The 15,873-nt window shown below is 44.6% G+C and overlaps 1 protein-coding gene across 7 annotated transcripts in view; it reads left to right on the forward strand.

The window, feature by feature from the left end:
* Positions 1–15,873, forward strand: part of LOC140719770 (uncharacterized) — a 411,496-nt gene that overhangs the window by 55,928 nt on the left and 339,695 nt on the right. For all 7 annotated transcript variants that reach the window (XM_073034626.1, XM_073034628.1, XM_073034629.1 and 4 more), the window contains exons 3-4: positions 1,603–1,674; positions 10,306–10,423. In XM_073034626.1, coding sequence (XP_072890727.1) covers positions 1,603–1,674; positions 10,306–10,423 — 190 coding nt within the window. The remainder of the gene's footprint in view (positions 1–1,602; positions 1,675–10,305; positions 10,424–15,873) is intronic.

Below are 15,873 nucleotides of genomic sequence, written 5' to 3' on the forward strand. Positions count from 1 at the left end.
AATTATAGGCCAGTTAGTCAGATGTCAGCGTTGGGAAGTTGTTGGATTTGATTGTAAAGGACAAGGTTTCAGGTTTCTTGGAGGCGCATTGTAGAACAGATCAAAGTCAGCATGGTTTCCTCAAGGAAACCATCTTATCTGACAGAACTGTTGGGATTCTTTGAAGAAATAACAAGCAAGATAGACAAATGACAATGTGTGGTTGTTGTGTACTTGGATTTTCAGAAGGCCTTTCACAAGATGTTGCACATGAGGCTGCTTAGCAAGATTAAGAGCTCATGGTATTACAGAAACAACGCTAGCATGGATAGAGCATTGGCGGATTGGCAGGAGCCAAAAAGTGGGAGTAAAGGGATAATTTTCTGATTGGCTGCCGGTGATCAGTGGTGTTCTGCAGGGGTTGAAATTAGGGCCACTTCTTTTTACATCGTATGTAAATGATTTGGAAAAAGGAATTGATGGCTTTGTGGACAATATGAAGATAGGTAGAGGTGCAGGTAATTTTAAGGAAGCAGAGAGGCTGCACTCAGATTAGGCAAATGATTAAAGAAATACAGATGGAATGCAGTGTCAGGAAGTGTATGGTGGTGCACTTTTGTAGAAGAAATAAAAATATACATTATTTTCTACATGGGGAGCCAATTCAAAAATCCAAGGTGCAAAGGAACTTGGGCGTCCTCATGCGGGATTCACTAGAGGTTAACCTGCAGATTGAGTTAGTGGTGAGGAAGGCGAATACATGTTAACATTCATTTTGAGAGGACTAGAATATGAAAACAAGGATGTAATGTTGAGGCTTTATAAGACACTGGTGAGGTCTCACTTGCAGTATTGTGAGCAGATTAGGGCCCTTATCTGAGTAAGGATGGGCTGACATTGGAAAGTGTTCAAAGGAGTTTCACGAAAATGGTTTTAGGAATGAAAGGCTTATTATATGAGGAGTGATTGGTGGCTGTGGGTCTGTTCTCACTGGAGTTTAGAAGAATGAGGGGGGATCTCATTGAAACATATTGAATGTTGAAAGGCTTAGATAGAATGGTTGTGGAGAGGAAGTTTCCTATAATGGGGGAGTCTAATACCAGAGGGCACAACCTCAGAATAGAGGCACGTCCATTTTTGAATGATTAGGAGGAATCTCTTTAATCTGTGGAATCCTTTGCTACAGTCGGCTGTGAAAGCCTGGTCACTGAATATACTTAAGGTGGAGGTTGATAGGTCCTTGGTAAGTCAGGGCATAAAAGGTAACGGGGAGAAGGCAGGAGAATGATGTTAATAAGAGGGAAATGGATCAGCCATGTTCAAATGGTAGAGCAGACTTGATGGACCAAATGGCCTAATTCTGCTTCTGTATCTTATGGTATTCTGGTCTTGCCCAAGGCGCAAACTCATGGAACCTGCCTCGAAGAGATCTATTATTTGTGATGATTTTGTAAGTAGAAGTTGATCATCATGCTTTCTTAGACTTCAGATGTACTGAATTGTCTGATGGTACAGTAAGATAACCTGATGTTGTGAAAGAGGCTACTAAATGCAACCTGTTTCCTCTGTGTATGGCCGTAGAGCGTCAGTACCTGGACTCATTCATACAGCTTCCTTTTCCAGATGTTCCGTGCCCACGTGTACATGGTGATGGATGGAAAATTCGCAACCAGGAGCAGTACATTAACGTTCCAGGTAACCATCTCTTGTTAACTGTCTCCAGTGATTAGTCTCCTCTTGACTGTTGCTGCAACCCTCTTTGCTGAGGCCACGGGCCACATAATGCATGGTTAGGTTAATGTCTCGCACTGCCCTTGGTGAGCACCCTAACCTTAGAGATCTGGTCTCCGTACTTGAGGAAAGAGATACTGGCTTTGGAGGTGGTGCAAAGGGGGTTCATCAGGTTGATTCTGGAGATGAGGGATTAGCCTACAAAGAGTGATTGAGTCATCTGGGACAATTTTGAATGGAATTCAGAAAACTGAGTGGAAAATCTTACAAGGGGTAGATAAGATAGAGACAGGAAAATTGATTCCATTCTGAAATGAGTCTAGAACTAGGGGATATAGCCTCAAGATTTGGTGGAGTAGATTAGGACAGAAATGAGAACCTGCATTTCCCAACAAGTAGTGAATCTTCAGAACTCTCTGTGCAGGGAAGAGATCTCATTGTAGTGTTCTCCTACAGGTGTAAAAACTCTGAACTAAACGCCAAGTATAAACCGGAGTCAATGAGGCGCGATCCCAGTAAGATTAACCATTTACTGTTCACTCTTTCACATTAACATATGGTGAAAACTGTTGATAAAACAATACAAAATATATACAGTATTTGTTTCCTTCTTGGCATCACATTTACATCATAAATACTTGCAAAAATAAAACTACAACAAACTATATTACATTAAAGTACACCATACAGTCAGAATCTACCTACACCATCGACTGGCTTTAAATACACTTCAACACAAACTATCTGCAACTCTTTAAATAACAAAGAACATAAACTTTATCAACCATCATTACTTTTAACAGAATCAGCATTAACATTTTTACTTCAACATATCGATTATCTTATGAACCTACGGTGTTGCTTCTATGATGTTTCTAGTGCGTAGAAAGAAAACTTTTCTCGCGCTGATCCTGCACACACAAACCCCCTCCTCCCCGTTTCTCCAAACCGGTATTTCCCACAAGACGCGGCGAAACCGAGTGTGACGTCATCGCATGCCGAGATATATCACAGACAACAAATTTACTTTCAACAACCTTAACTTTAACTAGAAAATGATTACAAACAAATTACTAAAGGGAAAATATAATAAACTAAACGAATGCCTTAAGGGCAACACACTCATTAAATATACTTAAGGCACAGTTAGATAGATTTTTGTATTGCAGAGAATTAAAGGTTATGGGGAAAAGACAGGTAAGTGGAGTAGGGTCCATGGCCAGATTGGCCATGATCTTATGGAATGGAAGAGCAGACAAGATGAGTCAGTTGGCTGGCTTCTGTTCCTACTTCCAATTCCAGCTCTTACGCTGGTTCCTGGGGTCTGTTCACTCACATCCCACTGCCCAGACTTTGGTGAATGCATCACTATGATAGTGCTTCCTTTGGATCTGGTCACTGTCTTTCAGACCTCTCTCTGCTTCATTCACCTAAATCTAACACACATGAACTGCATGATCTTATTGTGGTCAGCATGCTTGCTGTACACTGCTAGATGTGTTTGCTACAGATCAAAGCACTTTTGGGCCCTGTCCATGTCAATAAGATCTCACTCTCCCAGGGTATTTTGGAAAGCATCTACCGTAAATTCCGGTGTATAAGCCAAGAATTTAGCTCTAAATTTTGGTCCTAAAATTAGGGGGTCAGCTTATAATGAGGGTGCCAACTTTGGAAAAATGAATACACGGAAGGCAGGTCGTATTTATTGGCCATTTTTTGAGTCAGATACAAAAGAAAATACAAACGCTTATGAAATCTACCCAAAGAAAAGATCTACAAAACACATTCTGTTTCTCAATTTATTTGTACACACTGTTGTCGTCAAATGTTCAGAGCTTGAAACTCTCACACTCTTTGTTATCTGACTCTCTGAAAATCGTGTCCCATTCTTTGGCAGTCATCATATCATCGTAAAGATTGTTAATTTCTGCTTCGACATCGTCATTTGCAGCTTTACTGGCTGCCAAATCTCCATCATCTTCTTCACAAAGCAAATGATCTTCAGTGCCATCCAAAGCATTGCTGATGCTGCACTTCTTGAAGGCCTTCACAATGCACTCGGCCTTCATTTCCTCCCACGGTTGCACTTCCCACTCGCAAACTGTAGCTAGAGATGTGGCCCTCATATTTCCCGCTGGAGTGAATGACTGATTTCCAGACATCATCCATTCGTTGCACTGTTGACACATGAATTCTTTGAATAGTTTGTTTAACCTCACATCTAGAGGCTGGAGCACAGACATCAAACCACTGGGGATGACTGCAACGTCCGTATTTTCAGCTCTCAATGCTGCTTTTGTCTTACCTGTCAAGTGCACTTTGAACATGTCGCAGACATGTAGCGACTTTTCCTTCCTGAAACCTTCGGGACGTCGATGCCACACCTCTTTAACCCACTTCAAGCAACCTGCTTCGTCCATCCAGCTGCCTTCTTGAACGTAAACAACACCCTGCGGGAGTTTTTCTTTCTTAGGGAATGTTTTCCTCTTTAAAAATCACCATTGGTGGTAGTTTGGTCCCATCAGCCATACACACTAACACGACAGTAAAATGTTGCTTCTTGTGTCCAGTTGTTTGGATAAGGACTGTTTTCTCCCCCTTCTGATTGACAGTGCGGTTGCCAGCAAAATCAAAGAACATTGGTGTCTCGTCCATGTTACCAATCAGGGAGAGTGGGTAAGAATGTGCCTTTCGATGCTTGATTACAAATGATTGGAAGACCGTAATCTTATTCTCAAGGTCGCTCGACAACTTCTGAGCAATCTTTGTTTTTTGTCTCAGCTCAAGATCACGTCTATTCATAAATTGGGCGCACCAACTTCGCATAGCTTTGAAATTTTACAATTTTGTATTTAAATCCCTCTGCAGCCTTGCCTGTGAATCTGTAATCCCTTCCATCCCCATAGCCCTCCAGCAATTCAAGAGTTCAGAAATACCATCCCTTTGTGCAACACCAACAAGTGATATAGGATTAAATTTGTCTATAAAACCATGAGGCCCATAGTGTTGCTGCAGTGGTCTCCTGATGTGATGACACACATCAACCTACACATGCATAGTGACATCCTTTGGTGAGTAGCACATGTACACAAACTCCATCTCAGGACCATGCCCTGGATGGTGAAGCCATCTTCCCCAGGACAACCTGCCTAAAATCCACACACACAGTGCCTGCTTCAGTCAGGCCAAATTAACTAAATTCACCTTTCACAGCAAGTTCTCTCTTGTGTTGTTAACACCTTCCTCCCCAGGGCACAGCCCACCTGGGAGGTTGTCCCTTTTTGGCAGCTGTTTGTGATCTGACTCTGGCCTCTGGTATATCAGTATCCTACACTGTCAGGTACTAATATCCTGCCCTAATCCACAAGAAGAATTTAGAACATACAACACAGAACATTACAGCCCACGAACAGGTCTTTCAGCCCACAATGTTGTGTTGAACTTATTACTACATTCTGCATTTTCGGTGACCAATGGTGTGCCTCAGGGATCTGCTCTGGTACCCCTACTTTTTGTGATTTTTTTAAATATAAATGATCTGGATGAGGAAGTGGAGGGATGGGTTAGTAAATTTGCCGATGACGCAAAGGTTGGAGGTGTTCTGGTTAGTGCGGAGGGCTTTCAGAGGTTATTGCGGGACATTGATAGAATGCAAAACTGGGCGGAGAAGTGGCAGATGGACTTCAACCCAGGTGAGTGTGAGGTGGTTTAGTTTGGTAGGTCAGATATGATGGCCGAATATAGTATTAATGGTAAAACTCTTGGCAGTGTGGAGGATCAGAGTGATCTTGGGGTTGAAGTCCATAGCAAACTCAAAACTGCTACACAGGTTGACTGTGTGTTTAAGAAGGCATACATCAATCGTGGGATTGAGTTTAAGAGCTAAGGGGTAATGTTGCAGCTATGTTGGACCCTGGTCAGACCCCACTTGGAGTACTGTGCTCAGTTCTGGTCGCCGCACTACAGGAAAGATGTGGAAACCATAGAGAAGGTGCAGAGAAGATTTACAAGGATGTTGCCTGGATTTGGGAGCATGCTTTATGAATATAGGTTGAGTAACCGGTTAAATACGTGGCTAAGGAGTTGGTGCTGGAGGGAGTGCTTCATGTTTCTGGACAATTGGGCCTCCTTCCAGGGAAGGTGGGACCTTTTCCGACAGGACGGTTTGCTCCTGAACTGGAGGGGGACTAATATCTGCGGGAAGGTTTGCTAGCGCTGCTCTGGGAGGTTTAAACTAGATTTGCAGGGGGAGGGGAACCAGAGTGTTAGAGCAAATAGTGAGGTGGAGGAGGATAAAGGTCATGTGAGAGCTGCAAGTATAGTGCATGGAGTAAAGCCAGATCTAGCATATAAACAGGATTTGAGGAAAGAGAAGCAGAATGAAGGGTGTAAAGGTAGTAAGGTAGAAGGGCTAAAGCAGGGGTCACCAACCTTTTTTGCACCGTGGACCGGTTTAATATTGAAAATATTCTTGCGGACCGGCCGATTGGGGGGGGGGGGGGGGGGTGGCTGTTAATCATGACCGGAATGTAGGCGATAAGTCACTTATAAGTGGCTAATACTCTCAATTTCATTTCTAAAAGGGTTTATCTAATGAATTTAATATTAAACACACAGTGCATATTTTCCTCATATGAATATAGTGATGTCAATTATAACTCATAAGTCAATAGCATCATAACATTTTAAGCAATGTTTGGATATTAAACACACAGTGCATATTTTCCTCATATGAACATATAAACTCATTGCAACACACCAGTGAGAGGACAAGGTAAGGGCCGGATGTCCCCGTGACGGGGCTGCGGCAGTTGCAGTCCAGAGAGAGCGACCAACCGAGCGAGGAGTGTGACAGGGCATACACCCCTTGTAGGTGGGTAGAATCTATCAGCCGACAAAAGTTTGGCTCGAGGGATGATCACAGCGAGGTAGCTGCTCTGCTACTTATGGAACCCTGAGCCCGAATTAGGTTCTCTGCAAATATTTTAGCATCAGGTTCGCCACGAACATTTGGTGTGCTAAACAGGTTTAGAGGCGGCGCCCATCAGTCTGCTTTCCAGGCCAGTAGCAACGGCACTGCTCGCCAGCCACGCAAAGCGGCCGGTTACCCAAGGCCAACCAGTGATCCCTGGCACGAGGGTATCACTGCGTTTAGGCAACAGATGACCTCACGTGGATAATGACCTCGTGTATTCAAGTTCAACAGTGGCATGACGGGGAATGAGGAAGGGTGCAGCTGACTCATATCGCCAAATCATATAGTTTCCTCGCGGCCCAGTGGTTGGGGACCACTGGGCTAAAGTGTATGTACTTCAATACAAGAAGCATCAGGAACAAAGGTGATGAACTGAGAGCTTGGATACATACATGGAATTATGATGTAGTGGCCATTACGGAGACTTGGCTGGCACTAGGGCAGGAATGGATTCTCAATATTCCTGAATTTCAGTGTTTTAAAAGGGATAGAGAGGGAGCAAGAAAGGGGAGGAGGGGTGGTATTACTGGTCAGGGATACTATTACAGCTACAGAAAGGGTGGGTAATGTAGCAGGATCCCCTGTTGAGTCAGTATGGGTGTAAGTCAGGAACAGGAAGGGAGCAGTTACTCTATTGGGAGTGTTCTATAGGCCCCCTGGTAGCAGCAGAGATACCGAGGAGCAGATTGGGAGGCAGATTTTGGAAAGGTGCAAAAATAACAGGGCTGTTATCATGGATGACTTTAAATTCCCTAATATTGATTGGCATCTAATTAGTTCCAATGGTTTAGATGGGGCAGAATTTGTTAAGTGTGTCCAGGATGGATTCCTGTCACAGTATGTTGACAGGCCAACTAGGGGGAATGCCATACTGGATTTTTACAAAACGGAGTCCAGGTAGGCAGATACAAGTTCTGTGGGGCAGGAGCAAACTTCTTCAGTCCTGACGAAGGGTCTCGGCTGTAAACGTTGACTGCTCATTTCAGTGGATGCTGTCCGACCTGCTGAGTTCATCCAGCTTGTTTGTACGTGTCTATAAAACTCTGGCTTGGCCATATTTGGAGTACTGTGTCCTGTTCTGGTCGCCTCACTATAGGAAGGATGTGGAAGGGTACAGAGGAGATTTACCAGGATGCTGCCTGGTTTAGAGAGTATGGATTATGATCAGAGATTAAGGGAGCTAGGGCTTTACTCTTTGGAGAGAGGGAGGATGAGAGGAGACATGATAGAGGTATACAAGAGATTAAGAGGAATAGACAGAGTGGACAGCCAGCGCCTCTTCCTACTACTGCTCAATACAAGATGACATGGCATTAAGGTAAGGGGTGGGAAGTTCAAGGGGGGTATTAGAGAAAGGTTTTTTACTCAGAGAGTGGTTGGTGCGTGGAATGCACTGTCTGAGTCTGTGGTGGAGGCAGATACACTAGTGAAGTTTAAGAGACTACTAGACAGGTATATGGAGGAATTTAAGGTGGGGGGATATATGGGAGGCAGGGTTCAAGGGTCAGCACAACATTGTGGGCCAAAGGGCCTGTATCCTGCTGTGCTATTCTATGTTCTCTGTTCTGTGTTCTCCTTGGAGCGACAAAGGATGAGAGGTGACCTGATAGAGGTAGACGAGGTGATGAGAGGCATTGATCGTGTGGATAGTGTTACGAACCCCGTAACTGGGTCACTTACCAGCAAAGAGAGAGAGGTCCGCTGAAGTCTGATGGTACTATTTTTAAACATTTTTATTTATGAAGGGGCACAAAAGTAAGGTTAATACAAACATTCAGATAATATACATCGTCAATACTCAATCTAAAGCGCGGGTATAGTAATAATCAACAATAAGAAGTAGCTCTATCGTTTGTCTAGGGGTAAAACTATTGTCCGATGGAAATATCAAAGTCTCTGAAGTTCATGCAGGCTTTTAGCCTTTCGGGGACCGCTTGGGTCTCACGTGGTGGAGAGAGAAAATAAACTTGCCAGCCTTTTGGACTCAAATCGTTGAATCCGGAACGTGGGTTCCCCGTTGTCAGTTCGAAGTCCTTTTTGGGGTTATCAGCCACTCGTTCCCCAAGCTAGGGGAACCGAATCACACGTGGCTCCCGAACGGCTTCCCGTCCTCACGGGAGCGATGAGCGATGGTCTCCTTCTGGTGCGTCGCTGGGGTACTGCCTCCTGCGGTCCCCTTTTTATCGTGACTGGCAGATTTGTAAATGTCAATCAAGGTAGGGTGATACAATCCCCACCCCACGCTGCCCGAGGGTGTCCATGTCCCTGATAGCTGGCACGTATTATAGAGTCGCAACTCACACAGGTGTCTCTAAGAACAATGGTCAAATCTGTTGCATTGTCTCTCATGTCCTGGGTCCAAGACCCGAATTAATAGCGATCTTGCGATTCTCCGGAAGGAGGGGGCTGGTCCCGCACCCTTCGGCCCCTCAGAGCTGTGGTACATTCATAACAATAGTCAGAAGCTTTTTCCCAGGGCTGAAATGGCTGGCACAAGAGGGCACAGTTTTAAGGTGCTTAGAAGCAGGTACAGAGGAGATGTCAGGGGTAAGTTTTTTTTATGCAGAGAGTGGGGTGTGTGTGGAATGGGCTGCCGGTGGCGATGGTGGAGTATGATAGGGTATTTAAGAGACTCCTGGATTAGGTACATGGAGCTTAGAAGAATAGACAGCTATGGTTAATCCTGGGTAACTTCTAAGGGAAGGACATGTTCGGCACAGCTTTGTGGGCCGAAGGGCCCATATTGTGCTGTAGGCTTTCTATGTTTCTATAAGTTGCTTTTTAAATGCTTAACTAAACTAATCCTTTCTGCCTTCACAACCTTTCATTTCCTGTATATTTGTGCCTGAGAGCCTCTGATTTCCCCAGTCACATCTCCCTCCATCATCACTCCAAGAAGTGCATGTAGGCACCCACCATTCTGTGTAAAATATCGTACCCTGCACACCTCCTTTCAATTTGTATTCTCTCATCTTAAATGTGTATTGTCTAGAATGAGATATTTTGAAGTTGGGAAAGAGATACTGTCTCGCTACTCCATCTGTGCCTCTCAGAATCTTATAAACCTCCATCAGGTTTCCCTTTAGCCTCTGCTGCTCCAGAGAAAACAACTGGTTTGTTCAGCCTCTTGTTATAGCACATGGTCTCTAATCCCAGTAAACCTTTTCTGCGCTCTCTCCAAAGCCTCCACATCCATTCTATAAGGGGTTGACTAGAATTCAATGCAATGTCGATACAAATTTGATCTGCTATTAAGCCACTGCAAGCTAATTGTACCGTGTAGCAATGGCCATATCAGACAGTTCCCAGTGTGGGGGAAAAAAGGTTGTAAATGGGAGGAGGAAGCTCCAGCTGTTTTGTCAGACAGCTGTTTCACCACTGCTGGGTTGACACCTCCACACCGATCTGCTTTCTCCCCTGATGTGTGGGGTCCAGCATTCGATAGTTTGACAACGACCTAATTCAAGATGTCTAGCCCAGTGACTGGGTGACAGCAGAGCAGCAGAATGATGGTCGTTGAGCCCTGGCCCACATCTGTATAGGGCAGATGGAAGCGAGGCAGAAGTGCCCAGATCTACGTTATCACCCAATGGCATTAACCGTTCTCTCTTGGATTGCAGGCTTTAATTTGCTCAGGCGATTCTCCGTCTTTAAGATGCCAGCACTGAAGAAAATCCGAAGTCCAACAGGATCTCTGATTGTGAGATTAGGAAACGTATCCCTGGTCAGACCCACTGAGTAAGTGCCAATAGAGCTGTTACTGGGTGTTGTGATTGTCATCCGAGATTTAATGGTGGGATTATCTGCGTGTGTCGGGTTGCATGTCGCTCTTCCCTCACGGAGACCTTCAATGGGTCTGTGAGGTAGATCTCCATCAGGTGTATGCCCTTTAAATCTCAAGTGGACTGTGCCCTATTGAACAGAAGTCCCTAGACCTACCAATAGCTCCTACCTTGCAGCAGAGCCACTCACTTCTTGAAATGGACTGTTGTGGAGAGATGAGTTGGGATAGTAGAAATGCCTCGTGTGGTCAGGGTTACCCCCCACCCCCACCACACCACAACTGTGTAATGTGGTCAGAGGAAAAAGCTGTAGGCAGGTGGGGGGGGGGGGGGTGTGTGTGTGTGTGTGTGTGTGTGTGTGTGTGTGTGTGTGTGTTTGTGTGTGTGTGTGTGTGTGTGTGTGTACACCTCATGGTGGGGTTGTGCTTCATTTCTATTCCCAGTAGTGGGTAACCATGGAAACTGGCCTGAGGGCAGAGGATTTCCCTGGGAATCAGCTTGAGAGATCTGGTAACCAACATAGTAGCCTCACACATGAGGAGGCACAATAACTCTGGCAGTCTGATACCATGTTGCAAATGTTCTAAAGGCATTACACCAACCTTCCTATAGACACCACCAATGTCAGTACGTGATCTTTGACCCTATGCCCCCCCCCACCCACCACATGCCCCAGGTGTGGAGACCTCCTATCATCCCAATGACATCCCTGCATTGAGGCGCTGGATGAACTCAGCGGGTCAGGCAGCATTTCTGCAGGGAAATGGACAGTCAACCTTTCCTGCATTAATGAGATCTCTCAACACTTTTCTTTATCCCTGTATTTGGGGAGACCATTAACACTTAATGCATCAAGGAGACATCTCAAATACTCCCGTTTATCCTTGTATCTTGGGAGGCCATTCCTTCACACATCAAGGAGACACTTCAAACACTCTCCTTTATCTCTGTATCTGGGGAGCCCATTAACACTTCACATAAAAACATACTGGATAATTTTGAAAACGCCGGTTTCACGTAAAAACAATGGGTGTCTACACTAAGTGTTTTTGAAAATACCTCCGTCCACATTAAAACGGGTATTTGGTGAATCTCTTGAATCTCCTCCTACTGGGCATGCGCAGGACACATCTACAGAAAACAAGTGAGATGTTTGGTGTTGAATCTCGCTATGAATGTGCGCGTTTGTGCAGTTACAGACTAGAAAAACTTAAAAGGAAATTGCCAAACGACGGACAGCTGTTGGCTGTTGTGCAGGAGGACTTAAAACTAAAAAAAACAAATACTGGAGCGTATGGAGGCAACCGACAGGAAGTTCATGGACAATATGACCCGGCTGACGACGAACATTGAAAAACTGACTAACTCTGTTGCATTAAAAAAGCACCTTGTTAAATGTATAAAACATGTCTGCATCAGTGTTATCTTGTATTTCCATACAATGTTATATTAAGCTGTTACACATCTATTGTCAGAGAAGTAATTGCATAAATAGGTAAACCACCTTCATACAAGCAAGGACAGAAAACAGGACTAAATGAGTATACTTATTTATTCAGTAAGTTATGGGTCAAAGTATTTGGTGAGTACATTTCTACCTCTTCTGGGTTCAGTCTCATTGTCATCTGTTCTGAAATTGTTTGGTTGTGTGGGGGTTGCATTCAAGAAAACAATGAAATGCCCCCATCTGTTCCGGCATGTCATGACAGTGTTTTTAAAAATATCTGGTTACCCCATCCACATTACTCTGCCCAATCCGGTGTTTTCAAATTTACACACTCTGGAGGGCATTTTAGAAAAGCTCTGTTTTTGGGGGAGGAAAACACTGTTTCAGTGTGGATGGAGGGTCAAAACGAAGAGAAAAAGCTTCGGTTACGGATTTATCCAGTCTATTATGGACATAGCCATAAAAACATAGAAAACCTACAGCACAATATAGGCCCTTCACCCCACAAAGTTATGCCGAGCATGTCCCTACCTTAGAAATCACTAGGGTTACCTATAGCCCTCTATTTTTCTAAGCTTCATTTACCTATCCCAAAGTCTCTTAAAAGACCCTATCGTATCCACCTCCACCACCGTTGCCAGCAGCCCATTCCATGTACTCACCGCTCTCTGCATAAAAAACTTACCCCTGACATCTCCTCTGTACCCACTCCCCAGCACCTTAAACCTGTGTCCTCTAGTGGCAACCATTTCAGCCCTGGGAAGAAGTCTCTGACGATCCACACGATCAATGCCTCTCATCATGCATCAAGGAGACACCTCAAACACTCTCCTTTATCCCTGTATCTGGGGAATACACCTCTTGTGCTTGGTCAGTGTGAAACACCTCCTACCCCACCCCAACCTCTCTCCAAGACACACACGCACAAATCTCTCTCTCTCACATACACTCCCTCTCCCCCCAAGCGTGTCTGTTGCCAAGACTCTAATCTGGGAGGTCCTGGTGTCTCCTAGCCTCCCGGAAGTCCACATCTGCGCCAGGTGCACCGAGCTGCAGCTCCTCAGGGAGCGTGTTAGGCAACTGGAGCTGCAGCTCGATGACCTTTGTCTGGTCAGGGAGAGTGAGGAGTTGATAGAGAGGAGTTACAGGCAGGTGGTCACACGGTTAGGAGGGGGAAGGGGAAGAGTCAGGTACTAGAGAGTACCCCAGTGGCTGTACCCCTTGACAATAAGTACTCCTGTTTGAGTACTGTTGTGGGGGACAGCCTACCTGGGGGAAGGAACAGTGGCCGTGCCTCCAGCACAGAGTCCAGTCCTGTAGCTCAGAAGGGTAGGGAAAGGAAGAGGAAGGCAGTAGTAATAGGGGACTCGATAGTTAGGGGGTCAGATAGGCGATTCTGTGGATGCGATCAGGAGACCCGGATGGTAGTTTGCCTCCCTGGTGCCAGGGTTTGGGATGTTTCTGATCGCGTCCAAGATATCCTGAAGTGGGAGGGTGAGGAGCCAGAGGTCGTGGTACATATAGGTACCAATGACATAAGTAGGAAAAGGGAAGAGGTCCTGAAAGGAGAATATAGGGAGTTAAGAAGGCAGTTGAGAAGGACCACAAAGGTAGTAATCTCGGGATTACTGCCTGTGCCACGCGACAGTGACGGTAGGAATGGAATGAGGTGAGGGATAAATGTATGGCTGAGGGATTGGAGCAGGGGGCAGGGATTCAAGTTTCTGGATCATTGGGACCTCTTTTGAAGCAGGTGTGACCTGTACAAAAAGGATGGGTTACACTTGAATCCTAGGGGGACCAATATCCTGGCAGGAGATTTGCTAAGGCTACTGGGGAGACTTTAAACTAGAATGGTTGGGGGGTGGGAATCAATTTGAAGAGACTAGGGGAGAGGAGGTTAGTTCACAAATAGAGAAAGCTAGTAGACAGTGTGTGAGGGAGGATAGGCAGGTGATAGAGAAGGGGAGCGCTCAGACCGAAGATGTAGGGGAGAAGGAAGAAAAAGATAATGAAGTTGATCGCATCGTTAGGGATAAACAGAGAGGAAGAGGTGGAGAATTTCTTAAATGCATCTATTTTAATGCTAGGAGCATTGTAAGAAAGGTGGATGAGCTCAGAGCATGGATTGATACCTGGAAATATGACGTTGTAGCTATTAGTGAAACATGGTTGCAGGAGGGGTGTGATTGGCAACTAAATATTCCTGGATTTTGTTGCTTCAGGTGTGATAGAATCGGAGGGGCAAGAGGAGGAGGTGTTGCATTGCTTGTCTGAGAAAATATTACAGCAGCGCTTTGGCAGGATAGATTAGAGGGCTCATCTAGGGAGCCTATTTGGGTGGAATTGAGGAATGGGAAAGGTGTAGTAACACTTGTAGGGGTATATTATAGACCACCTAATGGGGAGCAAGAACTAAAGGAGCAAATTTGTAAGGAGATAGCAGATATTTGTAGTTAAGCACAAGGTTGTGATTGTGGGAGATTTAAATTTTCCACACATAGACTGGGAAGCTCATTCTGTACAAGGGCTGGATGGTTTGGAGTTTGTAAAATGTGTGCAGGATAGTTTTTTGCAGCAATACATAGTTGTTCCGCCTAGAGAAGGGGCAGTGTTGGATCTCCTGTTAGGGAATGAAATAGGTCAGGTGACGGAGGTATGTGTTGGGGAGCACTTCGGGTCTAGTGATCACAATACCATTAGTTTCAAAATAATTATGGAGAAGGATAAGACTGGACCCAGGGTTGAGATTTTTGATTGGAGAAAGGCTAACTTTGAGGAGATGCGAAAGGATTTAGAAGGAGTGGATTGGGACAATTTCTTTTATGGGAAGGATGTAATAGAGAAATGGAGGTCATTTAAATGTGAAATTTTGAGGGTACAGAATCTCTATGTTCCTGTTAGGTTGAAAGGAAAGGTTAAAAGTTTGAGAGCGCCATGGTTTTCAAGGGATGTTGGAAACTTGGTACAGAAAAAGAGGGAGATCTACAATAAATATAGGTAGCATGGAGTAAATGAGGTGCTCGAGGAATATAAAGAATATAAAAAGAATCTTAAGAAAGAAATTAGAAAAGCTAAAAGATACGAGGTTGCTTTGGCAAGTAAGGTGAAAATAAATCCAAAGGGTTTCTACAGTTATATTAATAGCAAAAGGATAGTGAGGGATAAAATTGGTCTCTTAGCGAATCAAAGTGCAGAGCTATGTGTGGAGCTGAAAGAGATGGGGGAGATTTTGAACTATTTCTTTTCTTCGGTATTCACTAAGGAGAAGGATATTGAATTGTGTAAGGTAAGAGAAACAAGTGGGGAAGTTATGGAAACTATGACAAAGAGGAGGAAGTACTGGAGCTCTTAAGGAATATAAAAGTGGATAAATCTCCGCATCCTGACAGGATATTCCCTAGGACCCTGAGGGAAGTTAGTGTAGAAATAGCAGGGGCTCTGACGAAAATATTTCAAATGTCATTAGAAACGGGGATGGTGCCGGAGTATTAGCGTATTGCTCATGTGGTTCCATTTTTTAAAAAAGGTTCTAAGAGTAAACCTAGCAATTATAGGCTTGTCAGTTTGACGTCAGTGGTAGGTAAATTAATGGAAAGTATTCTTAGAGATGGTATATATAATTATCTGGATAGGCAGGGTCTGATTAGGAATAGTCAGCATGGATTTGTGCGTGGAAAGTCATGTTTTTTCAAATCTTACTGAATTTTCTGAAGAGGTTACGAGGAAAGTTGATGAGGGTAAAGCAGTGGATGTTATCTATATGGACTAAAGTAAGGCCTTTGACAAGGTTCCGCACGGAAGGTTAGTTAGGAAGGTTCAATTGTTAGGTATTGATATTGAAGTAGTAAAATGGATTCAACAGTGGCTAGATGGGAGATGCCAGAGAGTAGTGGTGGATAACTGCTTGTCAGATTGGAGGCCGGTGACTAGTGGTGTGCCTCAGGGATCTCTATTGG

The sequence above is a fragment of the Hemitrygon akajei genome, chromosome 32 (assembly GCF_048418815.1).
Source record: "Hemitrygon akajei chromosome 32, sHemAka1.3, whole genome shotgun sequence".
In the NCBI taxonomy this organism is placed as follows: Eukaryota; Metazoa; Chordata; class Chondrichthyes; order Myliobatiformes; family Dasyatidae; genus Hemitrygon; species Hemitrygon akajei.